Source organism: Parus major, chromosome 23 (genome assembly GCF_001522545.3).
Source record: "Parus major isolate Abel chromosome 23, Parus_major1.1, whole genome shotgun sequence".
Taxonomy (NCBI): Eukaryota; Metazoa; Chordata; class Aves; order Passeriformes; family Paridae; genus Parus; species Parus major.
The window spans coordinates 1306958-1334587 of NC_031791.1; the positions used below are offsets into that span (position 1 = coordinate 1306958).

Sequence of the window (27630 nt, forward strand, 5' to 3'; positions counted from 1 at the left end):
ATAATATAATTAATATAATATCATATCATATCTATACTATATATTATATTATATATAATATCTAATATTGAGTAACTCTATTAATTGGTCCTTGCACAGACACAAAAAGATCACTGATGGGGAGGATATGATGATATGATAATATGATATGTCCTAATATGATTCATATTAGGACATCCTATATTATTATATATATTATTATATATATAACATATTATTATATATAATATATATAGTATATAGATAATATATACTATATATTATATATAATATATAATATTGAGTAACTCTATTAATTGGTCCTTGCACAGACACAGAAAGATCACAGATGGGGAGGATATGATGATATGATAATATGATATGATATGTCCTAATATGATTCATATTAGGACATCCAAGAATTAAGAAATCAAATGTATTTTGACTTCTAAATGTTGACATCAAACAGGCAACAAACCTGAGGAAGGACACCAAGTTCCAGTGGTTCTTCAATCACAAGGCACGAGGTGGTGGAGAGTTTGATCCACAGACTGGGATGGGAACTCTGCACATCTCAAAGGTGAAAAGCTCAAAGAGCTCAGGAAAACGGCTTAAAAATGTGGGCTGATCTTATTAATATTCCACGTGGGTTTGGGGTAGTGCCCACTGAGAGAAAGAAACGCTGAGAAAAGCAAAAGAATGAATTTTTAATGTTACAGTTGGGTTCTGAATCTGAATTCTAGTGGAATTCATGGCAGGGAACTAAACAACCTTTAAGGTCCCTTCCAACCCAAACCAGGCTGTGATTCTGAGATCTTAATAAGAAATAAGATGTTTTTAACACTGGGTGGCTGTTCAAAGTTTATCCTGAAAAGAATGGGAGGGTTTTTCAGGTTTCACACAGGGACTGAGGGCAAAAGTTGAGCAACTGACCCCCCAAAAACCAACAGTTTCTGAACCAGACCCTCCCCATCCTCTCACAGGAGGTTTTGGGACAAATTGACCCTTTTCCCCTCCTCAATTCTGCTCAGTTCAACCAAATTCATGTGGGAAGGAAGAAGAAAATCTCAGCTTTTTCCACTTTTCCAATTCCTGCCGTGTTTCAACGATATGGGAAATGTCTTTGGGAGGGGTGCTGTTTGTTTTGGGGCTTGTTTGGGTTATTTTAATCAATATTAAACATGCACACACGTATTTGGTAGGTAAGCAAAGCAGATGAGGGCCTGTACAAAGCAGTTGTTTCAGATAACCGAGGAGAGGACTCCACCCAGCTGGACCTCACAAAAGGAGGTAAAAGAACCTTGGATCACTAAGACAAATTCACACCCCTGCCCTGGGTTCATTTTGGATTTAAAACCAAATATCCTCACTTTCTGTGAAACCTACATGTGCTTTTACAGAAGTTAAAACCCACATTAAAATGTGACTGGTCAAATTTAAAGAGATTCCTGCCCTACATGCTAATGTCATTTCCACCTGCAGTCATTTCTCAAGCCAGGAGTGCATTATAAATTCTGCCAAGCCCCACAGATAAAAGCTCAGGGATGTTTCAGTCATTTCAAACCAGAATTAATCAGAAGGTTCTGCTGCCCAAGATTAAATCCTGCCCCTGCATCTGGAATCCATCATTTAAACCTGGCACATAAATCTCCTGTCTGGGAGGCAATCAGCTGCACATGGAGGAAGACAGGAACATCTAAATTTAGTAAGAAATCTGAAAACAAATGAATCAGTGGCAAAAACTCCATTCCCAGTGAGCTTTGCCACAGGAAAAGACCTGTGGATATAAAACATGCTAACCACAGTGGAATCAGTTGGCAGATTGGATGTGATTTGCTCTGAACTGTATTTACAGGCACTTAAATCTTTGTCTTGCAGCCTTTGAGGAGCTTCTGAAGGAGCTGTGCAGGATCAGTGGTATGTCAGCTCTCAGCATTGCAGCACAGGGGAAAGGTGGGATGACACCAGAGCTGTCCCTGGGTGTGGAACAGCCCCCCCTCACTGCTCCTTTGGGTGGGGTTTTGGGATGGAACAGGTAAATCTGTGCATTCCTCCTCAATTTCACTCTTCCTGTTACACCACCAGCTCTCTCTGCTACACCTCTGAAAATCCAGCCCACTGAGGAAGGCATCAAAATCTACACAGATGTCAAGTTCTTCACAGACTACATGAAAACCACCTGGTATCACAAGTAAGTCCCCCCAGAAATATTTGCAAAGCTTCTGGAGCACTGTTTCTTGTAACTGTTTATCCAAAATTAAACATTTGGGCCTGAGCCCATGTATTTTTCAGGCAACTGTGGATTTGTCTGAGTAAGGGCTGAAATCCACAATTCCCTTCCTGGAATATGTCTGAGAATTGCAGAATGAAAAGTCATGTTATTTTTATCATAGCACTGCAGAAATATTTGTAAGTGATCATTTTTACTAGAATAATAATGATGCTGCACTTAGGATACTGCTCAGTTAAAGCCTCCTTGGTTACAGACAGAATTTTTTCAAACACTTTATTTTTATTACTTCATGTTTTCCTAAACCAGTCTCTTCCCCCATTATTCTGAATAAAAAAAAAAATCCCAAAATTACAAAATTCTTCCCAATTTAGCCTCATAATGTCTTTCTAAATGGAGCTGGTGTTTTATTAGATACCACCTACACATGTAGATAAGGAGGTGAATTTTTAGTAACATTCAAGGGCTAAATACTTACAAATATTCAACATCTAAATGGGATTTAATCCCTTAAATAAGAACTACGAGGTCTTTTGTAGAGTTTGTGAAGCTTTGGCAAACTGCCTGAAAGTACAGCCCCATGGGATTTCCTCTCTCCATGAAATGAATCAGACTTCAGACTACAGGTTTAGAAAAAAGTGAAAGCTCTGATCTCTCCAGCTCTCCTAAATATTACTGAAATGGCATCCCTTGTTTACTCAGGGAGAAACAACTGGAGAGCCGTGACAGGATGAGAGCTGGGAGCACCATGAATCAGATCTGGCTGCACATCCTGGACCCCACCGAGGCTGACAAGGGCAAATACACCCTGGAGTTATTCGATGGGAACAGCTCCCACAAGCTGTCAACAGACCTGTCTGGGCAAGGTGAGCTGAGTCACAGCTGAGCTGATTTCCCTTCAAATCCTGCACAGGGATTCCTCTATCCCTGTGTGGAGCTGGTTTCCAGCTGGAATTGGGGTGAGGAGGACAGTGAGGAGCCCACAGAAGCACGAGGAGAGGGGAAATGGAGAAAGGATTGAAGGTGAGGAAAGGTTGAGAAGGGGCAGCTGCTCCAGGGATGTGTCCAATTCCTCCACTGGACCACAGAGCTCACAGGTGGCATCTTGGAGAAGAAAACTTGCAGGTTTACAAAGTTTTTTCCAAACTGTTGGAGTTTTTTTTATCCCTCCTCTGAATTTTGGAAAGAGAGAATTCAATCCCACTTATTTCAGCAGTAAACAGACAGAGCTGTGTTTCCTTAAGGCAGGGGCAGATACCATCTAGAGGATAATTACATTTATCCATGTAATCCCAACAACAACATCATGCTAAATCTGCTGAGTCAAACGAAACAAAAGGCAACTTTCCCTAAAACCTTTCATTTTTTGCAGTTTTTGAAGATGCCCTGGCTGAGCACAGGAGGCTAAAGTAAGTTCCTGCCTAAATATTTTCACAGCTAAATCTATTTTGAGTCTCACACTCGAAATTGTTAATATAATGGCTAATAAATAAAACCACAATCATTTTCTCTCCCTTTCAGGGAAGCAGCAATAGCAGAGAAGCGTAAGTAAACCAATCTCTTCAGTGAAACAAAGCCAAGTTTGCTGATAAGAAAAACTAAAAGGTTGTATTTGTTCATTCCCAGGTCGTGCCAGAGTCGTTCAAGGTCTGCCAGATGTTGCCACCATCATGGAGGACAAGGTAATATTGAGTAATTCCATTAATTGGTCCTTGCACAGACACAGAAAGAGATCACTGATGGGGAGGAAAGATCCTTGTTTTACCCTCCTGTGCACTGCCAGCAGCTTTTCTGAGCTGTGAGTTGTGCCCTCCTGGCCCACCACAGCCAGATCCTTCCCGCTGTCCTCCCATTTCACAGGATTGGATTTTCAAGGCTTTGAGGTGCTGGGCCTGATTTTCCCATCAGACCAACTCCCAGCTTTCATTTCTGAGTCACATTCCCCGTTACACAGGCAGCACAAAAGCCCTGCAGACTCACCAGGTGCCTGTTGAAGTGCCACTTTACAGCATAGGAAGCTATAAAAAGACAATAAAACAAATATGAGTCAGTGCCAGTGAAATCAGGCAGGTTAATCCTGATTGTACTGGAGGATATCAGGAAAAGGAACATCACCTAATGAATAAGTGAGAACTGATTTTTATTGTTCTTCATTTAAAAGATGTGTGGATTTGGCACTTGGGGACATGGTTCAGTAGCCAGGGCTGGGTTAAGAGCTGGACTCAATTCTAAAGGTTTTTTCCAGCCTAAATGATGTTGTGATTCTATGAACTGAATTTCCCTGCACATTTACAGCTCCATAATCCATTTCTGTTCTCTGTTTCACGACAGACCCTGTGCTTGACCTGCTGTGTGTCTGGAGACCCCTACCCAGAGATCACCTGGTTCAAAAACGAGAAGGTCATCGTGTTCAAGGACAGATACAAGATGGATGTGAAGGGGTCAGTGGTCACCATCACCATAGAGAAAGTCTGCAATGAAGACACAGGAAAATACAGCATCTATGTCAAGAATAAATATGGGTCTGAAACAGGGCAGGTCACTATCAGTGTCTATAAACATGGGGAGATCCCAGTACCAACAGAGCAGGAAATCCCAGCTGGGATGACCACAAAAAAAGCCTAAATGAATTAATTGTCTCCTTGAATTTAAAAGGAATTTAACTCCTTCAGATGCTTTTTGGTGTCTCTATGTTTATTTTAGTAGTATTTCAGTATTTTGGCAGTTGTTAGAGAATGATTCTTGTGTGTTTATGTGTGTACACTGCATGTTCACCTTCCAGAGAGACTCTGCCCTGCTAAATCTGTGTGGGAAATACCAGAGGATTCACACATGAGGCTTTCAGTGGAGGGTTTTTGTATTAAATCACTACATGTAACAGATTTTCTTGTAACCTGTGTGTGTGTGTGTGTCATTAAACTCAAACCCTTGGTGACATCTCAGCACTGCTTTGAGTATATCCATGAGGAAATCACTCCAGCTGTGGGTGTATGGGGAGGCAGGACATGCTCCACACACAAAAATGGCCCTGAAAATCAGGAACTCTCACAGGGAAATGTAATTACAAATCTGGCTCTTTCTGTGTAAATCTTTCAAATTACCTACTAAACAAAAGGCTGTGAACTGGTAAGAAAAAACTGAGCACTGGGTTTCTATTTAAATAGAATGAAAAGTTAACTTAGAAAGGTCACCCACCCCTGGGATACAGATTGAATTAAGCAATCTAATTGCAAGACACATAATCTAATGAAAGTCTTCCAAAATCAACAGTCAGGCCTGCACAGAACATCACTCAAGGGCTGGAATGAGTGGAGAATTCCTTGTGCAGTTGCACAGAAGGAAAAATAACACATCCTATTTGCTTCCTGCATTCACTCTCCAAGCAATGTTCCATGTTTTATCTTTTATCTTCTATTAAAACAAAAAGTACAAAGAATCTGAATTTAATTCAACTCAGAGTTAGATGCACGTCACTGACATCTGCTGGATAAAGTCATCCAACATGATTTTCCCTGTCCCCAAGCAATGAGGCCCACAATTTCGAAAGAAATAGAATTATTTTATTCATTCTTTATCTACCCTTTAAGGTTCAAGTGCCCACAGCAGAGAATATTGTGATAATTAGGAAGTTCCTGCTGTACAATACCAATTACCTTGATCTAATGTAACTTAATCTGGAGAATTCTACTCAGGACACAGAAAATGTGTTAAACACAGAATTTGTGAACAAAAAGCAAACAAATGAAGCTGCACTGCAACACTTTCCAACAACCATGGACAATTACCCGAGGTCAGGAACCCACAACAAACACAACATCCCAACCCTCAAGGTAAGAGCAGCATGAACGAGAGGTTATGATCATTAAAAACAAATAACTGATTAATAATTGCTCTCTCCCAGTTAATAATTAGCTCTCTGACAATTTTGGGCTGGCCTTTCTCTTTCCATAAATAGCATCCCGGTGTGCAGGGAGAGCCCTCGCTGTGTCCCACCATGGCATTCGCTGGCACCTGGCAGATCTACTCCCAGGAGAACCTGGAGCCTTTCCTCAAAGCTCTGGGTAAGTGGCTGCTTCCTCCTCAACTTTTAACTGATTTTTTTAACTGCTGCATTTCCATGGATTGTTTTTCCTTTTATTTCTATGGCAAACTCCCCTGTTTGGTTAAATCTGATCTGATTTGGATGCAAAAAGAAGCTGACAGTTGTATAAATTGATGGAGAAAGGCTCCAGATAACCCCCAAACCCCTGTCTTTATGTTAGATGAGCTATAAACTCTTTCTCTTCTCAAGAAAGAACAGCTATAGCAAGAAAGGAAGTTGTGTTGACTGAGTTGTAATTTTATAAACACATATAACTAGAAACAAGTTGTCAGTGACTTATTCAGCTTCTAAATTATTGGTACAGAAGTCCTTTCTGCAGCACAAATGCTCATCAGTAATCTGTGAATGATTAACAGGTGATTAGTGGTCAGTAATCTGTCAGCGATTATCACCTGTGATAAGTGTCAATAACTCGGAGTGATTATCTGGTGTAATCTGTGAGGATTAGGAGGAGCTACATCAATAAATATCCACTTACCTTTGCAACAAAATGTTCCATGGGGGTTTTAAAGAGTAAACACGAGATATTCCGGAGAGTGAGACCCAGAAAAGCCTGGTCTGACAGCGTGACAAAACCAATCCCTCTCGTGGTGACAATGACACCTTCAAATCATGCCAGGGACACCCCAAAAAGGGAGTTTGAGGTATTCCCATTGTTGCAGGCTGGACAGATAATCCCCCACAACTCCAATCTCCCTGGGAAAATAAAGCAATGCACACGTGTTTTGTTTTTTTCATGGAGAATCATCACCCCATGGCCAGCCCTTAGAAGAAACTCCATAATCTGACACATCATCAAATATAATATCAAAACCTAACCAGACTAGAATGAATGGAGCAAAAAACCCATAGAGTAGAGAGGAATCCAAAACAGGATTTGTCTTTTAACTTGGACATCACCTTCCAGTGTTGGTTTGGATCTTTTGTGCCTTTGTTGGAGAAAAGAATTCCCTATTTCAATAACAAAAAGACCTGTTTTGCCTATTTCTGCAGGGTTGCCAGATGACACTATCAAAATGGCCAAAGATATTAAGCCTATTGTTGAAATCCAACAAAAAGGCAATGACTTTGTTGTGACATCCAAAACACCCAACAAATCTGTAACCAACTCGTTCACACTTGGCAAAGAGGCTGACATCACCACCATGGATGGCAGAAAGCTGAAGGTAAAGCATTCCAAGAATTCCATCTCTTTATTTATCCCTAAATCTCAGTTTAGGTGTGAGTGGAATTTGTTTGTACCATTTCCATTTGCAAACGTTTCTATCACTTCAACAAACAGAAATGTTCCTATTCAAACGTTGTGCTCTCAGCATATGAATTAAATTAGCAGCTGTCATTATGGAACATCAGTGTAATTTATTCCCTGTCTATTAGTCCTCTACTTACTCAAATTGAATTCCAAAATCTAATTTTTTAAAAATATTTTAAATGTTCCAACAGTGCACTGTGAACTTGGTGAACGGGAAGCTGGTGTCCAAATCAGATAAATTCTCTCATGAGCAGGAAGTTAAAGGAAATGAAATGGTGGAGGTAAGTGCTAGAAAATAAGGTCATTTGCAGAAAAATGCTGAAGGAAAAAATGTTGATAACCTCATAGTCTACAAAGTGTCCTGTGGATAAAGACTGCTCCAAGAAGCACAACCAGCTCCAGCTTTTCCTTCATGCAAATGTTGTACATATATTTACAGGCAGGTACTGTGATTGTATTTTTTTTGTGGACTAGGATGGATTTATGCATGAATTACAGGCTCTTCTGCCACTTAGCTGTAAATACATTTCCTAAAGTTTAAATGTGTATTTGTCTCCCACAGACTATAACATATGGTGGAGTAACACTTGTCAGAAGAGGCAAGAAAGTCTAAAGACTGATCCTCACCTCTGTGACAGCTTTACATACCTGAAATAAAGTGCACTTTCCATAAGGTGTGATCTCTGTTTTGGATCAGGAATTAATGATGAATTCTGCTCTCCTGTCACACTTTCCCCTGTTACAGGACTGTGTTTTCCCCTCTGTCCTCAGAATGACAGAAATTTGCCTCCCAGATAACTCAACCTGGACATAAATCACATTGTTCCAGTTCACCACAATAATCCTTGGGAGCAGCCAAAAGCTACAGAAATGCTTCTTGGTTTCTTACACACAGACTGAACACACTCAGCTTTAGTTCCTGCATCCAATAAAGTTTAGTCTTTAACCAAACCCCCGTTCTCTATGACCTGGCCAACAGAGAACAATCAGGCATTTGTTGAGCTGATCTGTACCACATGTCCCAGGAATAGAAACTGCAATATTTTAAAAGCTGTGAAACACTCAGCAGTCATTAACAATAGGGATGGCTGCTCTTAAACTGAATTACACAAAAGTACAGTTAAGAGGCACTACAAGAGCAAAGAGAATTAAACATTCTTCCAATTTGCAATGAACTCCCAGTATCTTGTCACGGCCCAAGTTTGTGAGGCTCAAGCAAACCAGACTTTGTTCAGACCCTGTTTCTCTATTAAGTATAAAACACACAGGAGCTGTGCCTAGAATAATTTCTCTGCTGGTTAGATCCCATTATTATATCACCAGCTCCATTTCATAATCTAAGTCACTGCAGGTTTGTTAGAACTGGTTTTGGGTGCAAGATCTCCATGAACAAAGTTGCTGGACTGATAATGCCACTTAAAATCCTCATGGGGAGGTTTTATCCCAGTGAAGAATGCTGAGCTGACATCTCCCCATGCTAGAAAAGCAGTTTGTGAGGGGGGAGGTTGTGTTTTACTTAATAACACAATGTGATACAAGCAATTTGGGAAGTGTATTCTTATTCTGGGGTAAGGCTGTTCTCAGGGGGAGTTTCACTGGCATAAAGGATCATTGTGCTCATTTTGCTTCCCAGGCAGCTCTAATGCCAAGCACACTCCTGCAGCCAGAATTAAATTCCATGTGAGTTACACAGAAATAAGATCAACAGCACAGTAATCAGGGCTGGTAAAACTCAAGGAGGAGGAGGAGGCTGCTTTAAAGCACTGGTGCTGCAAAAAGCCACCCAAGAACTCAGCACCTCAGGTCTGCAATGATCAGAGGCTGTACCTGTAAACTGGAGGATGGAACATGCAAGACACTGCAGGTTTATTTCTAAACCAAGGCACAGATCATTCATTACTCATTTAAAACCTGCTACAAAATGATTGTTGTGGATACTACACACTAAAAACATGCTAACCTTATTTAGAACTTAAACTCATGCTAAGCTATTCTATTAATATATTAAATGCAAAAAACATGGTCAGAGATTCCCATCCCTCCTCTGTTAAGTCCTGCACACAGACCTTGGACACACAACCACATAAATTCCTTTTTTTTGGAAGTGTATATGGCTGCACATCTCCTGTGTTAGTGACTGAAATTCATCTGCCATTCAAACTTGAATCATCTGTCATTCGAAACCTGTAAAAATGAGGCACTTCTTAGTATGAGATTGCCAAGATACGAACAGCAATATCCTCCCACCAGTTTTCATTCATGAATATTAAAAATAAAGATGAAAATACACTGGTGGCAGACACCAGGGCTGCATCAGCTCAAAGTCTTGCTATCCCTGCAGGAGTTTGCTGAAAATCCCTCACATGAAAATGCAGACACTTTTCATCAAACTCTGTGACTGTTGGGTCACAGATGTGCCTTTTATCCACCTTTATGTGAGTCACACACGAGCTGGTAAGAAATAATCTCTCCACCCACCAACTGTATTGTTTTCATCACACAAACAGCTTGAATGGAAAGGGCTGGTCCTGTGCAAACAGTGTGATGAAAACTCCTGGGGCCCAACAGGGCTGTGGGCAACGGTGTTCTCCACAAAAATTGGATTAATTGTTCCATGTGCAACAATACTTTCACACTCCAGAGAGACTTTGGTCATCTATTTCAGAGTTGCACAGTTGGGGGCCCTGTGGGATTCAACAAATCGAGCACATCAACGATCAAAATTTATTACTATTTACACATTTTCGCAAACAAAAGGAATGAAGTGTTCCTTGGCTACAAGTTACGTAGTTCTGAATTAGTATTCTATTCTATCTTCTGTTGGTAAATTATTCTGTTGTTTCTCATGCTAATTAGTCCCTTTCTCAGTCTTTCTCTCCTTTTGGGTCAGTGGTGTGTGGGTTGGTGGTCACGGCCTGCCCCTGCAGATGTAAAATTACATTTTACCCAGCCGGAGATCATTTCAGCACAGTGGCTGAGTTGGGTTTATTAGTTTCTTCCTTATCTTGGGAGTTCTTTGCCAGATGGCCCATAAATTCTGCATTCTTTTGTGTCTTCTATCAGCGGGTATCCTTTTTTCTCAAGCTTTGTTAAACTCCCCATAGGTCTGAGATCATCGAAGCATGTCCAGCCCTGAACCTTAACAAGGCAGTTCTATCAATTTATTATTCTAACACAGGGACATCACTTAGTGCTTGTTGGCTGCTGTTTTACGGGTTACATTGATTAAGCTTGAAAGCAGAAAAACGTCAAACATCAGCGAACACCTTTTCTTAACAGAACTTTTACACACTCCACGTTTTGCAAGAGCAAGACCACAGGACATCGATCCCTTGAGCTTCAGGAAGGGCAATATAGCCCGAGGTGGTGTCAGCTGGCTGTGCAGGAGGGAGCCATGGCGCTCTGAGGCGGCTGCACAAGGCCGGGGCCCGCCGTCCCCTCACGGCAGGCGCGCAGCCGCCATCTTGCCCCGCGCGCGCTCCCCCTTCCCTCTCTTTCGGCGGGAAAAGCGAAGGGGGGGGGAGAGAAGCGCGCATGCGCGGCGCGCGCCGGAGGGCCCGCGAGCTCCCGCGCGGGGCGGGCGCGCATGCGCGTTCCCAGAGCGGGGCAGGATTTTGGCGCCGCGTTTGGCTCTCGCCGGAAGCCCCCCGGGAAGTCTCGCGAGAGGCGGCGCGCGGGCGGGCGGTGCAGCTCCCTCAGGGTCGCCTCAGCCGCTGCCGCCGCGCCCGGGCCGCGCTCGCTCCTTCCCTCCCTCCTTCCTTCCCTCCTTTCCTTCCTTCCGTCTCTCCCAGCGCCGCCGACATGTCCCGCTACCTGCGGCCGCCCAACACCTCGCTCTTCGTGCGGAACGTGGCCGACGACACCCGGTGAGTGGGGGCGGAGCGGGGGCTCGCGCAGGCTTTGGCGGGCTCGCTAGGCCGCGGGCGCGGGGGTCCCTCCGCAGCCGGGGAAGGGAAGGGGGCGAGTCCGGCCCGCTCCTTTCCTCCGCTTTGCCTTCTCCTTCCCTCCCTTCTCCCTTCTCCGTGCCCTGCCTTCCATTTTCCTCGCGATGCTCCCCGTTCCCCGCGTCTCCACGCGGATCCGTTTCCAAACAGCGTCCAGAAAGAACAAAGCTGGGCCGCAACAAAGTGAAGCTCCCCGCAGCCGCCTTTGAGTGTGGCCAGCGGGAGATCCAGGTGGGGGATGTGCCACCGGGGCGATGCTGGACAGCCGCTGGTGTTTGGGATGCTCCTCTGCTAATGCAGTGTTGCTGCTAGATGGGAGAAAATAGAGCATTTGTGCCCAAAATTCCTAGCGTAGACGGTCCCGTTAGTGTGGAAGCTGCTGCCAGTTCAGGTGCAATGTTCCTGCGGTAATAGTTGTGTGCAGGGGCCTCTCAGGACGGCTTAAAGTCGAGAGAAGCAATGCTTGATCTCCGTTATAATCGTGTTGTACCGAGAGCCTGTAAGGACTAAACGTATGCGGTCACAGAACTTCTCATAAGGAATTGAAACAACAAAACCAGAGCATTGCACAGATTCTGATTTATTCCCTGTTTTTTCCGTTTAGTGAACTGCTGGCTTTCCTCATTTCACTTTGGCAGTTTAGTGACAAAAAACACTTTTGGTGTTTCAGATGTGGAACATTTACAGATCATTGTTGCCACAGACTGCGTTTGTCAGAGCACTCCTGTGTTGGTTTTTTTTCGTGTAGGATTTGTAGGGAGGTCTGTAGGGGTCTGGTCCTATAAAATGTGAGTTATCCACCTCTGCCTAGGCGACTTGGACCAAAGTTGTTCAGCAAACAGTAGTCTGGGCACAATGGAATGAATTGAGAACGTTGTGATAAATAACTTCAAATTAAACTTTCACTTTTTTTTCATGAATTAGTTCATTTTCCCAATAGTTTATTTTGCTTTAAGAACAGCTGAGGATGATTACTTTCAAATTCTTTACAATCATGTGGATTCTGTTGAGGATTCACCTTAAGCACAGAGCTCTTGGAGGTTGTTTCATTGTGAGATCTCCATGCTGGTGGTAGTTCCTTCTGCCAGCACTGACTGTGTGGAGATTTTGTTTCCCAGCTGATGCAAGAGAAATGTAAAAATACTGAAAACCAGTAGTAACTCTCACATACCACCTAAATATGGTATTGCATCAATCTTCTCATGCAGGTTTTTGTTCTCAAACGTTACAAATTAAATGTGAGGAGCCAGTATGAATGAGAAACCTCAATTGAGGAGAGGCTGTTGTTCCAGGGCTAGTTGAAGCTGAACAGTTTTGTCTCAGCTCTCTAAAGCCAAGTCTTTTGGAAAAACTATCCTGAGGGCATGAGTGGCTGCTCACTGAGATCTGTTCTATTTGATGTGGTTGTAAGTATTGATTATTCTATGGAAATGAGTTTGGGTGACTGGTTTATTCTCATAATGTTTATTTGGATCTCATAATTGATGTTTGTGTGTTGCAAAATCGCTGTCGAGTTACATGAGGTACTTGAATGATAATAACAATAATTTAACAGTCCTTTCTTTCACTTTCTGCCAACCTTGGCTGCATTGAATGAGCTGATGTGCATCACTTCTCAGTTTACATTTTTATTTTAGGGTTATGCTATGGTTTCAAACTGCCAGGGTGTATACTGAGTGTTTCAGAAAAGCTCCATGTGCTGCCAGCAGGGAACTGCCCAAACACTCTTTTTCCCCAAAAAACGTTCAACTACTTTCATCCTCCACCAAATACTTCCAAAAACCAGGGATGGTCATATTAATTGCAGATCCGATTTTTTCCTTTATATTATTTTATTTTGGTGGGTGTTCTTAACCAGTGACAAAGCCATATCAGGTGTTTGTGGTGTTCCAGGTCCGAGGATTTGCGCCGGGAGTTTGGTCGTTATGGGCCTATAGTTGATGTTTACGTTCCACTTGACTTCTACACTCGTCGTCCCAGAGGATTTGCCTATGTTCAATATCCTTTCTTCAGATGGCTCATTAGTGAGGGGTGTTGAAGTTTGAAATTCAAGTTTGTGTAAGAGGTAACCAATCTAAATGAAAAAGCAGTTTACTTTTGTGTTGTATCTAATAAGTGTCTTACTTATGTCGTGGTGTTTCGTTATTTTTGAAGATTAACTTCTCTCAATTGTTCTTTGCCTTTTTTTGCAAAACTTAAGTCCAGTAATATAAAAGCTTGCTTATGTCACTGAAATTAATACTATTTGATTTAAATGAAAATTTATCACTGACTCAAAATTGTCTAGCACGTTTTTATTATCACTGGTGTGTAAGTAAAATTGTGCTTAGCAAAATGTGGCTGCTATTCATTGTTAATTTAACAAATTGAAACTGGAATCACTTGATCAAAATCAGATTGTGTAAAAAATGAGGTGAACTTCTTTCTTTAATATTGTCCCCTAATTTGCTGTCCTCTGTTGTTGCCTCAGAATGTAAAGCTGTACAGTAATGGCGACCCCAAAGAGAAAGCATGAAAGAACCTTTAGAGTAGAGTTCAACAATTAAGGCAAGTAGACAAGCCAAAGACCTCTTAAGGATCAGGCTTGAAGAGAAGGGAGAGTTTGGGAAAAGAAAAAGTAAAGAAAAGCTGGAAGAAGGACAAGCCATAATGGGAGACAAAGCTTCGCTTTATCTACAAAAGGGGGAAAAGGTTGTTTTTCAAAGTTAAAGATAAAGCCATCTGTCATTTTTGGCCAAGCATCTCATGACAAGTCCTTCTGACAAGCACTTAAAGAGTTAAAGGTCAAGATGAAGTTGAATGGTGGCCAAGATTAAAGGAGTCATACCTGATGTATCCTACAGAATTACAGTTTTTCTTCTGTCTGTCATGTAAGCAGTAATTTGATGAATTATTCTGGTTTAGTCCATTGACAAAACCTGTAATATTTCTCTTGTGAGTGCTGCTGTAACTGTGGTCTGAATGAAATGGAAGTTTCTCTCCTGCAGAGATGATGCTGCTGAGAAATGAGTGGCCTGGAGGGTAAAGGCAGCTCATTGTTTGGGGTCCCACAAGCTGGAATTAGGGGTGTAAATTCCAGCATTAAAATCAATGTCTGTCACTGTGCCTTGGCCCCGAGTGCCAGTGCAGGGCTCGCAGTGTCTGCTCTTCTCTCACACTGCAGAGGCTCTGCACACAGGGCTGTGACATGACATCAGTTAAACCTAAAATCAGTTGTTAAAAAAAGAAAGGAAAGCTTTTTTCCAATTCCAAAGTTAATATTTACTGTTGGTATGTCCAACATAAGTGAAGAACTAGGGCTTAATTTTAATAAACTCAAGTAGAAAGAACTAAATGACCATTAACAAGTGTGTTTTGAAAGGATACCTTTGTTTTCTTTGCATAAGTACAAGTGGGAGAAGAAAAAAATTAAGATTATCACATAGCACGTGCTTGTTGATAGATAAATTCATGGTCATACTACAACATTTTAATTTTATTACAGGAGTTTTCAGATAGCTGGTGGTTAATTTTAAAAAAATTCACTAGTACGTAGAGTAGCATAACACAAAAACTTAACAGCTGTAAAATGAGAAAATAACTTGAAAACTTAATTTTTTTTTATTTTAAATACCAAATCTGTTAAACTGCTCAAATTCCCAAGTACCTTAACACTGCCCACATTTGAAGATGTCCGTGATGCAGAAGATGCTCTCCATAATTTGGATCGAAAGTGGATTTGTGGTCGGCAAATAGAAATCCAGTTTGCACAGGGGGACCGCAAGAGTAAGTGTCTTGATTTTATCACAGCCTGAATTTAGCCTGAATTTCAGCACCAAACACAACACGTGGTGCTAATTGTTGTGATGTGTTCTTATTTTGTATAAATAGCCCGTGGATGTTCTGCCTTTTATCCAGTAACTGTTAATGACTCGTTTTAATTATAAATGGATAACTAAGTACAGCAGTCACCACAATCATTCTTTGGAGCTTTCTGTGCAGCTCTGTGTGATTTTTCAGGATTGAGGTAATGTCTTCATTTTCATTTGGCTTCAGGATAAAAGTCAGTTTCAAGTTACCTGAGTTCAAGGTGAAGCAGAACTCAATATTTTCTGAACAGATAAATGTAGAAAGAATTTAGATCTTTTAAATCTGTTGTTTATGTTTGTGGTCTTAATTTGCAGAGAGATACAGATTTGTAGAACCTGGCACAAACCAGGACTGTAATACTCATGTGATGCCTGGGAATAAAAGGACCTTAAAGGTCTTTAGTTACACCTCTCAGAAAAACAACCTGACTGTCCAGTTCTCCCTCAAGTCCTCACAATTAAATTTAATGGAGTTAATGGAAATTCTACACTCCAAAGGACAAGTTTCTGCCCTGTGTATAAACACTGGGGTTTCTAGCTAGTTTCTGAACAAAATTAACTAAATCCACCTTAGTGTGTTGCAAGCAGCACTAAAAACATAAAATTTGAAGCCATTTTCTGCAGAGGGTGTTTGTTAGAGCGAGTTTAAAATACTTAGAGCATGGTCTTTGGGCTTGAGTTTGCTACAAAGGAAGGATAGCTGCTGCTTAGAGGAAATACAGTGGAAGACTAATAGGTTCATTCATTCTTAATTTCTTTAATAACTAAGCTGCAGAGTTAAAGTGAAGTGTTTTACTGGGGGGTTCCCTCTGGAATCAGACTTCTCTTTATGTGGCATCTATCAAAGCCTCTGTATAAGCTGGGCCTTTAATCATTAAAGACAGCTGTGGATCAGGTGTGATGATGGTGCTGTGCAGTCAGGAAAAAGTGTTTAATTAGCTTTCACTCATTGGGTAAATTCAGCAGTGTCAGAATGTGTCAGTCATGGGTCTGACCTGCCCTACCAGTTTCCAGCTGGCCTGAAATCACCTTGGCCAGCTCTGTGTTCTGGTTATATGGAGCATTAGTCCTTTCTGACTGGTTTTGAGGGGGTTTTTTGTTTCTTTTGCTTCCTAGATTTACAGTGCCCCCAGGGCTGCATTAATTTGTGTCCAGTGGCTAAAGCAGCACAAAACAAGTGGCACAGAGCAGCCTCTCACCTGTTCCTTCATAAACATCAAATCACAAATGAGCCTTTCTGCTCAGCACCAAAATACATGGCTTAGACCTTGAGGGGAAAAAAGTAGGGCATCTTCTTCACCTGCAAATACTGCTATTTTTACAGCACCAAACCAAATGAAAGCCAAGGAGGGGAGAAACCTGTACAGTTCTTCTCGTTACGATGACTATGACAGATACAGGCGGTCTCGGAGTCGCAGTTACGAGCGCAGACGGTCGAGGAGTCGCTCCTTTGATTACAGCTATAGAAGATCCTATAGTCCCAGAAAGTAAGTGTAGTGTGTGGGGCTGGCCTCAGCTGCACAGCACAGACACACACACCACGCTGTTTGTTACACTTTTGAGTAATTCTTACCCTGGGAGTAACCACTGGGAGTTGCATACCTTGCATGCTGCATCTGCTCAGGAATAATGAATGAACCGATTCTGTGCTGCATAGGAGAATAACTAAAAGCAAATGAACAGCTTGAAAATATAATGTATTAAGTATTTGTATGTTTACATAGGTATTTGTCACCGTTTACTTTTTCTGATGTACCTTTTTAGCAGTAGACCTACTGGAAGACCTCGTCGTAGCAGAAGCCATTCGGACAATGATAGGTAAAAACTTTTTACACCCTTTAAATTGCAAACTAGATCACTGTATTCCTTTAACTATAGGTTTAAAAAAAAAAAAGTTTCTCCTGCAAAAACGGTAAACAATTTTTAATGTACTAGATGTCTAAGAATAGTGTTTTTACATTCAAATCTCCTCTCTCCCCTTTATTCTGATAGGTTCAAACACCGCAATCGATCTTTTTCAAGATCTAAGTCCAATTCAAGATCACGATCCAAGTCACAGCCCAAGAAAGAAATGAAGGCTAAATCACGGTCTAGGTCTGCATCTCACACCAAATCTAGAGGCACCTCTAAAACAGATACTAAAACACACTATAAGTCCAGCTCAAGATATGAGAAGGAGTCGAGAAAAAAAGAACCAGCTAGATCCAAATCACAGTCAAGATCACATTCTAGGTCTAGGTCAAAATCCAGATCGAGGTCTTGGACTAGTCCCAAGTCCAGTGGCCACTAACAGTGTATCCATGTTGGTTTAGGCATGTAAGATTCATTTACACACAGTTCAGTTTACTTAAATTATCAGGAATATGATGTTGCAACAGTGCTAAAAACTATTTTCTTTGTCAGTTTTCCCTGTAGCCGACAATGGTTGAAATTAGAACAGTGTTGAGAAGCCACAGAGAGAGAGAGAGAGAGAGAGAGAGATTGTCCACTTGGTTAAATGTCATGGGCAGCTAATGATTTGGTTGTGGTGTCTCTATGTATATTTTTGTAAAGATTTGCATTTTTAATGCTTAGATATTTGGTGATGACTTGGTTGATCGTAACTTGCAACATTGTCCTTTTACAAATGTCACACCCGTAGAAAAATTGGTACCAGTTTGTGCTGGGCAGTTAAACCAGCTGTTTAACTGGTTCTTCAACTCTAAACTTTGTGAGAAAAAGGAAAACTGGACAGCTGTAGTGCAACACTGGCTGCTAGGAAATCAGACTGGCAGTTTGTTTCCGTGGCTCCAGGGCAGGTTTCAGTGTTCTCTGTGCCCACCAGCACCAGCAGGTTGGCAGATGGAGCTCTGTGGAGGGAGATTTGGGAGATTTCTCTTTACCCTGCTGTCTGGAGAGATGGTACTAACCTTGCATGTACAACATGGGCAGAGAGTTGGCCTTGGAGCTCACTCAGAGCCTGTGCAGTGTCGTGACTTGTCAGGATAGAGGCTTCACTGCCTCTGCCCTGGCTGCTGGTGCTGAATGTGAGGGAAAAACCCACCTTGAAATGGAAAATCTCAATTCAGATTTCAGCAAACGGCAGAGCAACTAAATATTAGGTTGTGTGTACATTTTATGCAGTTTTTTGTATCTATTCTCAATTTTAGTGAGCAGTTAACCATAAAGTTGCTTAGTTTTCCTGCTGTTAGATACAAGTAGATTGTTTGGAGTTGTGTGTGTACAGTATATAAGAACTAAACTTTTATGCCAATGACTCCTGTGGTTAGTTGGTGTATTCATAGGTATCAAACTGTAGCCATCTCCCTGGGTTACCAGGCTTGCTTTTTACACGGCAAAAAAGCAGCTGCTCAAGCAAGTCTGAATCACTCCTTCCTCAGAATGGATAGTGGTTTGGTTACAAGATTTCATTTTCCTTCAGAACAAAAGTTTGAAGTTGGATATGAACAAGAGCTGCATCTCTAGTTATGTAGTTTATCACAAATACAGTATATTTAGAAAATTGGACGTGAAAAATAACAAACCCAGTGTGTAATCTTCCCAGTATTTCTCTAGAAGGCAAGATCCTTTGTTATGGAAATGGCTTTTGGCATTGTTTTTTCTTATCTTTACCTTCAAAAGCCACCATCAAACACTTAAGTGTTCCTCACTGTCTGATGTCTGTAGCATAGAAAGACATTGATTTCCAAAAGTTCCTTTTTAGAGAAATGTTTTAGGGTTTGGGTTTAGTGTTTCAGCAGGGTCTTTAAAGAAGCACAAATGGCTTTGGGATCCTGTCAGTGGAACGTGCTTAGGGGTTGATCCTAGAACCTTTGTACATTTGATAGTATTTCTAACTTTTTCTTTTACTGTTTGCAGTTAATGTTCATGTTCTGCTATGCAATCATTTATATGCACGTTCCTTTAATTTTGTAGACTTTTCCTGGATGTATAGTTTAAAAAACAGCAAAAAGTCTATTTAAAACTGTAGCAGTAGCGTGCAGCTCTAGCAGAGGAAAGTTGTGGGATTAAACTTTGTATTTCCTTTCTTATAGAGGCTTCTAAAAAGGTATTTTTATATGTTCTTTTTAACAAATATTGTGTACTACCTTTAAAACATCGATGTTTTGATCAAAATAACTAAAGACCCAGCTTATTTTCTGCTTGCTGTAAATTTAGCAAACATGCTGTAATAAAAAAATGAAGGAAATACTGATCCACTGGAATTATTGTAGCTTTAGAATTTGACTCCAGAGCATGGTTAGGAGTAGAGCTATGCATCCCTTATGGAGTAAAATCCTTACTATGGTATTTCAGTAAAGGCAGGAATTTTTCATTTAGTGTCTGAATAAATGTCACTTAACATTTTTGAAGGGGTACAAGACAAACTGAGAACTCTTAAGCATAAGTTGTACTCTAATATATTGAATTTTCTTTGCCATTATCTTTCATTATTGCTGGATGGACTTGCCCCATAGGTTATAATTCAGATATTATCAGCCAGGTTATGAAACTACGTAAAAGCAATGACTGAAGGTTCATACAGAATTAAATTTATAGTATCACCATATCAATTTATGATTGCCATGTGAAAACTGGTGCCAGCAGTGGTTCTGTGGGAGGTGGCAAACAGAGATGGAGCTGCCTGCTGGCACTGCTGTGTGCCCAGCTGAAGGGACAAAAATCCTCTGTAAAGCACTGAATTGCTTTGATAAATCTACTGTCACCCTTTATAAGTTGAGCTGTGATTATTTCTGCTTCTAACAGCAGAAACCCCCACTCTTTTCAGCTTTATAATTTATAAATATAAATATATAGTCTTCATGACTAAACTCCTGCTTGGAAGGGGTCCTGGTGACTGAGTGGTGGGGAGAGCGTGGCTGTGTCTGTCAGGGACCTGCAGGGATTGCTGGGGTTGGTGGTGATGCTGCTCCAGCTGGAATTGGAGCTGGAAGGGTGGGAGGAGGGAGGAGGAATCTCCATGTCCAGGCAGAGTAACAGTAACTGTTCCTTAACTGTTGTGTCAGCATGTCCTTATATTGTGTGCCTCAGCATTTATGTATAGCACAGTTTAATTTTTGTTTTGAAAAGCCAGATCATTGCAAGTATAATATAGTGTCTGCCAGTTCTGATGGTTCTTTCTTTCTCTCCCAGAGGTAGGACTAAACTTTGACTTGACTTGTGTATATGAACAAGCCAGAAAAGCCGAACACAAACCCACGATGTTTCAAGAGTGCATGAATAAAGATGTTGTCCTAGTTCTTGCTCCCATGGAAAAATTGTGAAGAAGCTGTTCTGTGGGCCTTTCAGTTGGGGACGAGTTAGCAGGATGTGGCCAAAAGGGCAGGGAATGTTTATGCATTCATGCAAGTCAAGCCACAGCCCATCTAGATAACATCTCCCTTCCTTGATGCAGGTATCCCAGTCCTGCCCTAAAAAAATAAAAAAAGCAGGAGCCTGTTTTGTGCAAGCTTCCTGCAGGTTATGCACAGCTGGAATGCAAGAACTTTGCAGGCTACAAAAGATCATGTCTAGGCATCTTTCTTTTGGAGTCTCAAGAATGGTGGGAATTAACGTTTTTCTGTGGTAAAACTAGATTTTGTCATTCCTGCAAAATTTGTAGAATTGAAGTAGTGTGTAAAAAAAAAAAAAATAACTCTGCTGAAAGTAATGGCTGTGCTCCAAAATATCTGCAGCGAATCGATTGGTGTCAGCAGTCATAGAAGGCTCTATTGGAACTTCTTTTTCACCTAAAGTCCATGCACCCAACTGGTAATTAAAAATCTTCAATTTAGTGGTTAAGTAGCTGGGTGTTTAATTAGGGACTCTGATAGACTGGTCTCTGAAAGCTCAATGTTATCCTTTCTATGTCTTATCAAGATGTTTAATGTACAGTATCATGGTTTTACTCAAAGTGGAATCTTTTGGTTTTAATGTTGTTTTGAGCTCTCTGCTTGGACAGAGCTTTTTTTCCTGCCTGCTGCCTTTGGGGTGAGAGCTGGGGGTGTGCTCGGAGAGGGGCAGTGCAGCCACACAGCACTGCTGCCCCTCGGGCCTTGGCAGGGATGGTGCAGATGAACATTTTGAAGTACAAAGGGATAAAATTGACACATTTTTAGGACATAATCACCCATTAAGAACTGCTGGTTTTCTCCATTTATCTTGTAACTTGCTTAAAAAAAAGTCTGTAGTCCATTGCTATAATATTTGTCTAAAGATGCTCTTGCTGCTGAGACTATTGTAGGAAGGGAAGACTCTGTACCCTGTAGTGTGTTTGATCGGAGATGCTGATGTTTTATTCATCCACATCCTTTCTTCTTGAGTTTTGTGTTCCATCTGTGCAAATAACCCTGTGAATTGGGAATAAAATGTACAAGTTTTGACTATAACTTGAGAGCACCTTCTGACTTAATTAATCCAGCCGTAGTCTGTGGGAGACGGAGCCCCAAGTGCTGCTTCCCAGCCTCGCCAGCTTTTGGTTTTGTCAGGAACATTAATTAGTGTTAATTCTCAAGCCCTGTGTTCCCAAACCACTGGAAAGGCATGAAGGAAAAGGCTGCAGTTAAAGAAACCTCCCTTGGGAAAGGAACTGCCAAAATGAGGTCATCCCCACTTCTCCATTTCCATCTCAAAACAAAGAGATCCTTTTAGGGGGTAAAAAAAAGTTTATTTAAAATGTTTTGTTTCCAATTTGTACAAACATCATCAGTAATTGACAATTTGAAGTTGAGAATTGATAATTAACTGGGATACAGCTCAGACTCTGGTGAAGGTCCAGGTCACAACACAAGTTTAGAGACTGCCAATTCCATGTGATTAGGAGCAATAATTTTTGTAAACATTCAGCTCAGCTGCCACTGCATTTGGAATGTACAGAAAGACACCTCTGAACACTTCACAATCTGCAAAAGGCCTGCTCAAATTAAAGCACTTTTTTTTTTTTAAGTAATCCTTGTATTTTTGAAAGAACCCTGGCTGCTGCTGCTGTCACAGTCCAGCTGTTCCTGCTGGAGGGTGACAGCACAGGAGCCACCTGCCCTGATTTTAGCAAAGATTGGGACAAAATGTTGTTTTACAGAGCATTGATACATTTCAGAAACACAGAATGATTACAATCCTTCAGTTTTATCAAGCACCCAAACCCAGGCATTTGCATTTCTTGTGAAACACTTGATTTGGAACATTTCAGTGTTTTTTCATCACTGAACACACACCTCTCCTACACATTCACAACAGGAGGATTTGAAACTCCAGCAGCTTTTTTTTTTTTATTTTTTTTTTAAGTTTTTTTTTCCTTTAATTAAAAAAAAAATCTAAATAAGCCTCTTTTGCACTGATTTTACTTTAAAAAAATGAGATTACAACCAAATACAATGTGCATATTCACTGCATGTGAAGTGCAAGGGCACAGCCACAAATGTCTTTTTTTTTTTGTTATTTTTTTTTAAACAAAATATCATTTTTTAAAACCAGGCCACGTACTCAACATGGTCATCTTACATTCAGCAGTTTTTGTACTAAAAATACATCTGTGCAGGAAAGCCCAGCAGAAATTTACATATGCTACAATGTTTTACATGTATTTACATGGCTCTGTCTTCCCTGTGAGAACATCTAATACCTGCCCCAAACTATTCATTGTTACAGGGGAACCAATTTAAGACTAGACCAAGGAACTACTCCACCTTTTTTTTTTTATAAAAACTGATAGAAAAATGTGGTTTAGAACTCCTCAGTGCAGTGGGCATACAAAGGATTGGGGGGTTTTTTGGCAGTCACCTGGCAATGCAAGGTCTTTAGTTGGCACTCGTGGAGATTCCTGGGAAACAGCTGGAGAGGCTTTATGGATCTGCCTGAGGAGTTCTTCCACACCCTTCCAGAACATTCCAGATGGGAGCCACGGGCTTGAAACACCCACCCACCACTGCAGGAGTGCCAACAAAGCTTACAGGGACAGGAAAGAGAATCAGCTGTGCCTCCCCTTGTGCCCAGGTGGAGGTTTCTGCTCTGCAGAGTGTTCAGCAAATCTCACACCAGTCTGAAAAGCAGCAAATAACCTGACTAAAGTTTTCAGTGCGTTTTAATTTTCAGTTCATGCTGCATTAAGTTAGGTAAAAGGTGGTTTTCTAACAATTCAAAGTTACAATTCCAATTCTGGAACACAGTCCCATTTATTCTTAAATACAGTAAATGTGACTGCTCAGGATTTGACTGATTTTCAAGAAAATAGCTATTTCACAGTGAGGTGAACACAGCACTGAACTTTTGAGGTAAAAGATGAGGGGAATGTAAACTTTCACCCCTCTCCAAGTGACTAACTACATGCAGCAAGAACACCTGGTCCTGCACATCTGTGCAGCTGGAGTTGGGAAAAGCAATGCTCAAATTTGAAACCCTGACAGTCGAAATCACTTCTGAAAAATCACACGTTACACCTCAGGCCTGGACTTTCAGTAAGGTTTTGAGCTGAAATGTCATTATTTCTTTATCAGAAGGTTTGAAAGAAACAGGTACCCAGTGGCTTGGTGGCTTAGGCAGAACACTTGGGGAGGGTGGCTCGCTGAACTTGGCCCCAGCATAGTTCTGGTTGTTCTGAGGGGTGAACAACAGGTTGCGATTGGATAGAGCAGGATTCCAATTGGGATTCTTGGGGAAGGGAACGTTGTTCTTCCCCCCTTTCTGCATGGCCTGCCATGCACCAGGAGAGGAGCTGCAGCCATGGCCTCTTTCCTTCTTCACGTAGGTTTTCATCTGAGAATTCTGGTCTTTGTTCTTCTGCCTGTTTTTAAGTTGTTGATGGTTCTTGGTGGTATTTCTAGACTGGGGAACGGGAACGTTGTATCTTTCTCCACCTCCCATCTTCAACTTAAATGTCACCTGTAAAAACAAGATGAGTCAGGGTAAGTCTTCATTACTTTTTTTAAATGAAGTGTTTCAGAGAACATTTAGATTCCAAGCAAAGGGACAAAAATTATTCTAACCAAAACTCACTCTAGAAAGGCCAGTCCTCTCCTCAGAAAAGCTGTACCTGGAGGAATGTGACTGACAAAACCTTGCTCAGGAGTGCAGAGCCACATTTCATCCGTCAGTATTGAGTGCTGGAGACATTTAAACTCAGTCTGTTAACACCTAATAACTGGGCAAAGTTTGCCCTGATAAAGCCACTCCCCACACTTCCCAAAGTCTGAGAGACCCAAAATGAACTGAAAACCACCTCAAGTGGAAGAGATTTAATTAATTTCCAAAGCCCAGACTCCAGCACAGCACGCTCAGCACGTCCCTGCAGGCTCTCCTACAATGTTTATTTCCCCTCTCCCACCTTCATTTACCTCTCAGTGGTCTTCTCCGATTCCACACTCTCCAACTCTTGTCCCCTTTCTTGCTTCCAAGCCTGAAAGAACAGGTGCTGCCTTGTGCTGGACTCCTTCCTTTGGCTGGGAATAGAAGTTTTCATGGGCTGATCTGCTGTCTTCAGCCAGGGAGCCGAGCCCAACATCGGATTCTCGGCACAGAAACTCCAAGGGAGAAGTCCTGCTGTAGAAACGACAAATTTCAATTCAGATTAAGGAAACAATTGTTTCATTTTGGGGTGGAATAAAGGGCAAGCGGAAATAATTCAGAGAATTTAGAGTCAGCTGTGTGTCCTTAGATGTTAAACATGACAACATGCTGCAAACTAAACCCCAAAACTCCACCCAAAAAGACACAGCTTTGTTTCCCTTTCTCTACCTATAAAACTTAGCATATCCCAAGTAACGACATTTTGCTCATTTTCTGTCTTAAAAAGCATTATGATAGGCAAACAAGAACTTTATCCCTTTCGATTTAGTAAAGAAAAAATAAAGTACAATAGGAAATACTTTGGGAACTGGGACCAACACAAGAACTACCCACAGTGTCCAAACCCTTCCCCAACCATCACAGGACTCCATTTGTCATCTGTCAGCTATTTCTTTAACCTTCGTTATCCCAGTAATTCCTTAGTAACTCTTACACTAATTTCCTGTTTTGCTCCTGGCTTGTCTTTTCCTGGGATCTCTGAGATTTTAATCTTGACGCACTCGGGTTTGTTCAGCTCCTGTCACTCCAAACTCAGCAGCCCCCTGTCCATCCCTCAGCTCCAGAGGAGCCGCCCAGCTCCATTTCCAGCTTCCGCCTTGTTTGGACTGCAACCAAAAGCCGAGATAACGTCACCGGCCCCGGCCCAGCTGCCGTCAGCTCCCGCCGACCGGAGCTTCTTCACCTCCGAACTTTCTCCGTTCTTCTCTCACCGACACCTGCGGGGAGCCGGGACCCCCCGTCCCCCCTTCCCCAACAACGGAGCACAACATGGCGGCGGCCGCGCCCGGCCCTTCCCGCACCGCTCCGCCCTTACCGACTTCTGTCCGCTCCGCTCGCCCACAAGCACGGACACACACGCGGCCCTTCAGGAACCGACCCCGCGCTGTTCCGCCGTCACTGTCCGACCCCCGCCCTCAGCGCTCCCTCCGCTCCGCACCGCCCCTCGCTCTCCCTCACAAAATGGCGGCCGCGTCCTGCGCCGTTTAACACCCTCTCCCTCCTCCCCCCTCCGCGGGGCCGCTCGGCCGCAGCCAATAGGAGCGCGCCGCTGGCCCGCTCCACCAATGGAAGCCAAGCCCCGCCTGTTGCTGGGCGGGCCCGGGGCAGAGCGGCCGCGGCGCGAGGGCGGGCGGGGCCGCCATTTGAATCCCCTCACGAAGGGCAGCGCGGGAGCGGCCGCCGCTCTTTGTCCCGCCCGACCCAGCCCGGCCCCGTCCCCATCCCCATCCCGATCCCGCCGTTCGTTGTCCCGCCCGGCCCGGCCCCGTCGCTCTTTGTCCGGTCCGGCCCGGCCTGGCCTCGCCGTTCTTTGTCCCGCCCGGCCCGGCCCCGTCGACGGCACCGCCCGCGGTTCCCCCGGCCCCTCTCCACAGCCCCCCGGCCAGGCTGCCAACATCGCCTCGCCCGCGAATTAGCACAACAAAAAAAGTGAGGAACGCCCGCACCAGCTGCCGCTGGGGGCTTCAAAGAGGTGAGATAATTAACAACAACAACAAAAAAAAAAAAGCAAAAAGGCACAAAACACCCGGCTGTGCAAGCGAGGGGCGTCGAGAGAGGGGATTCAGCGAACAAAGAGTAAAATTCAGCCCCCTCAGAGATCCCCGCAAAGCTCTGATGTCAAATGAAGGGTCTCGGGTTTGTTGAGCCCATTCTCTATGCCTGCTTTTAGTTAAACTATTTAATGTTTAAATTTAAAGTATTGAAAACAACGTAGTGGGATGTTTCAGGTCAAAATACAGGGAAAAGCTTGTCCAGGTTTAAACTAGCACTGTGGGTATGCACAGCCCCTGGCACTGGCTGCAGTTTGTGTTTATATTCACATTTTCTTATTTTGCCTCAAAGGATCATTTTGAAGAAAAAACAAGATTTGGCCTTTACCATGTGTAGGACGAAAGAAAATCAGTTATACATAAGAAATTTGCACATGTAAGAGTGTTCCCTGCCCACTGCTGAGGGGCCAGGCAAGCACTGTACACCACATTAAAGACCAAAAAAAGGAAGTTTCAAAGAAAACAAAACAACTAGCTCAGTTCCAACCCCACCAAGTCAGAGCAGTACTTAAAAACAACGCATGATCACTCAGAGTTTTTATTTTGAGGTAAAGAACCTGGGTTCATTGAGTTACCCTGCTACAGAAGGGGAAAATTACGCATTTCTGCTTTATCCCTAAAACAAAACTGTTTTCTTACTGACCTGGTGTTACTGGGCTGTGACCCAACCCACAACAAGGTAAAGACTCGAAAATGAAGTTTGTATTCATTGTGAAGTCATTAAAAAAGCCAGCATATATTTTAATATACAAGTTGTGTTGACATACCCCAGCCCAGACCTTTGTCCCTATTCTTTATTGTATGTTTGCACAAAGCAAGCTGAAATTAATTTGTTTTCCTCCCTTTGCTTTGGATTTCTTGGCACAACATTATGGCTGAGGTCCTTATAGCAGTTTTCTTTTTTTGTCTTTAGATGGAAGACAACAATATCTGTTGTAAGCCTTGAAATTCCACTCATTAATAAACAACTCTCCTACAATGCACATCAGCAGATTTTTGATTTGTTTCTATCTCTAGTGTGTTTATTTCTGCTCAAACAAAATCTCACCCCAGAGTGTGGATGTTTTCCAGCCAGAACATGTCAATGGGATTAAGAAAGAGCATTTTGCAGTGTGCAAATGTTCTGCTCTCTTGTCTGGGGAACACAACAGCGTGTACTTTTCAATTCAGATCAAGAATGACACA

General features: G+C 42.3%; 5 protein-coding genes across 12 annotated transcripts in view; 4 read left to right on the forward strand and 1 right to left on the reverse strand.

Annotated features, from left to right (window-relative positions):
• The window catches only part of MYOM3 (myomesin 3), a 26897-nt gene extending 21746 nt beyond the window's left edge, over nt 1–5151 (forward strand). Inside the window, exons 27-35 of the mRNA XM_033519636.1 lie at nt 449–559; nt 1182–1269; nt 1858–1896; nt 2065–2170; nt 2912–3075; nt 3582–3618; nt 3731–3753; nt 3836–3891; nt 4541–5151. Coding sequence (XP_033375527.1) covers nt 449–559; nt 1182–1269; nt 1858–1896; nt 2065–2170; nt 2912–3075; nt 3582–3618; nt 3731–3753; nt 3836–3891; nt 4541–4834 — 918 coding nt within the window. The 3' untranslated portion in view covers nt 4835–5151. The remainder of the gene's footprint in view (nt 1–448; nt 560–1181; nt 1270–1857; nt 1897–2064; nt 2171–2911; nt 3076–3581; nt 3619–3730; nt 3754–3835; nt 3892–4540) is intronic.
• Nucleotides 5152–5967: 816 nt separating this feature from the next.
• Nucleotides 5968–8238, forward strand: LOC107214266 (fatty acid-binding protein, liver). Its single transcript, XM_015649490.2, has 5 exons — nt 5968–6039; nt 6165–6270; nt 7305–7477; nt 7755–7844; nt 8126–8238. Exons 1-5 carry the CDS (start codon nt 5983–5985, stop codon nt 8174–8176), a joined length of 477 nt encoding a protein of 158 aa, XP_015504976.2. The 5' UTR covers nt 5968–5982; the 3' UTR covers nt 8177–8238.
• A 2975-nt stretch (nt 8239–11213) lies between these two features.
• SRSF10 (serine and arginine rich splicing factor 10) lies at nt 11214–21723 on the forward strand. 6 transcript variants are annotated; one of them, XM_015649340.3, is made up of 7 exons: nt 11217–11429; nt 13401–13505; nt 15169–15272; nt 16680–16842; nt 17120–17173; nt 17348–17449; nt 20489–21723. In XM_015649340.3, exons 1-7 carry the CDS (start codon nt 11365–11367, stop codon nt 20505–20507), a joined length of 612 nt encoding a protein of 203 aa, XP_015504826.1. In that variant the 5' UTR covers nt 11217–11364; the 3' UTR covers nt 20508–21723. The 6 variants fall into 6 exon arrangements, with proteins under 6 accessions (XP_015504825.1, XP_015504824.1, XP_015504826.1 ...); XM_015649339.3 differs by having other exon boundaries at nt 11214–11429; nt 17123–17173; nt 17348–21723; XM_015649338.3 differs by having other exon boundaries at nt 11215–11429; nt 17348–21723.
• Nucleotides 21724–21979: 256 nt separating this feature from the next.
• On the reverse strand, nt 21980–25847 carry PNRC2 (proline rich nuclear receptor coactivator 2). Of its 3 annotated transcripts, none has more exons than XM_015649343.2 (3): nt 25710–25847; nt 24664–24868; nt 21980–24211 (listed from the first exon to the last, which is right to left on the reverse strand). In XM_015649343.2, exon 3 carries the CDS (start codon nt 24191–24193, stop codon nt 23771–23773), a length of 423 nt encoding a protein of 140 aa, XP_015504829.1. In that variant the 5' UTR covers nt 24194–24211; nt 24664–24868; nt 25710–25847; the 3' UTR covers nt 21980–23770. The 3 variants fall into 3 exon arrangements, with proteins under 3 accessions (XP_015504829.1, XP_015504831.1, XP_033375484.1); XM_015649345.2 differs by having other exon boundaries at nt 24664–24865; nt 25710–25821; XM_033519593.1 differs by lacking the exon at nt 25710–25847 and adding an exon at nt 25329–25443.
• LOC117245468 (translation initiation factor IF-2-like) lies at nt 24225–27448 on the forward strand. Its single transcript, XM_033519637.1, has 3 exons — nt 24225–24234; nt 25378–26366; nt 27359–27448. The coding sequence occupies exons 1-2, from the start codon at nt 24225–24227 to the stop codon at nt 26325–26327; spliced, it is 960 nt and encodes a 319-aa protein (XP_033375528.1). The 3' UTR covers nt 26328–26366; nt 27359–27448.
• Nucleotides 27449–27630: the final 182 nt, after the last annotated feature.

Bases quoted from the DNA above. Each gene is read 5' to 3' on its own strand.
- PNRC2 (XM_015649343.2), bottom strand. From the start codon at position 24,193: ATGGGAGGTGGAGAAAGATACAACGTTCCCGTTCCCCAGTCTAGAAAT.
- SRSF10 (XM_015649338.3), top strand. From the start codon at position 11,365: ATGTCCCGCTACCTGCGGCCGCCCAACACCTCGCTCTTCGTGCGGAAC. The intron at 11,430-13,400 runs GTGAGTGGGGGC...GTGGTGTTCCAG, and splicing joins AACGTGGCCGACGACACCCG to GTCCGAGGATTTGCGCCGGG. The intron at 13,506-15,168 runs ATATCCTTTCTT...AACACTGCCCAC, and splicing joins AGAGGATTTGCCTATGTTCA to ATTTGAAGATGTCCGTGATG.
- LOC107214266 (XM_015649490.2), top strand. From the start codon at position 5,983: ATGGACAATTACCCGAGGTCAGGAACCCACAACAAACACAACATCCCA. The intron at 6,040-6,164 runs GTAAGAGCAGCA...TTCCATAAATAG, and splicing joins ACAACATCCCAACCCTCAAG to CATCCCGGTGTGCAGGGAGA. The intron at 7,845-8,125 runs GTAAGTGCTAGA...TGTCTCCCACAG, and splicing joins AAGGAAATGAAATGGTGGAG to ACTATAACATATGGTGGAGT.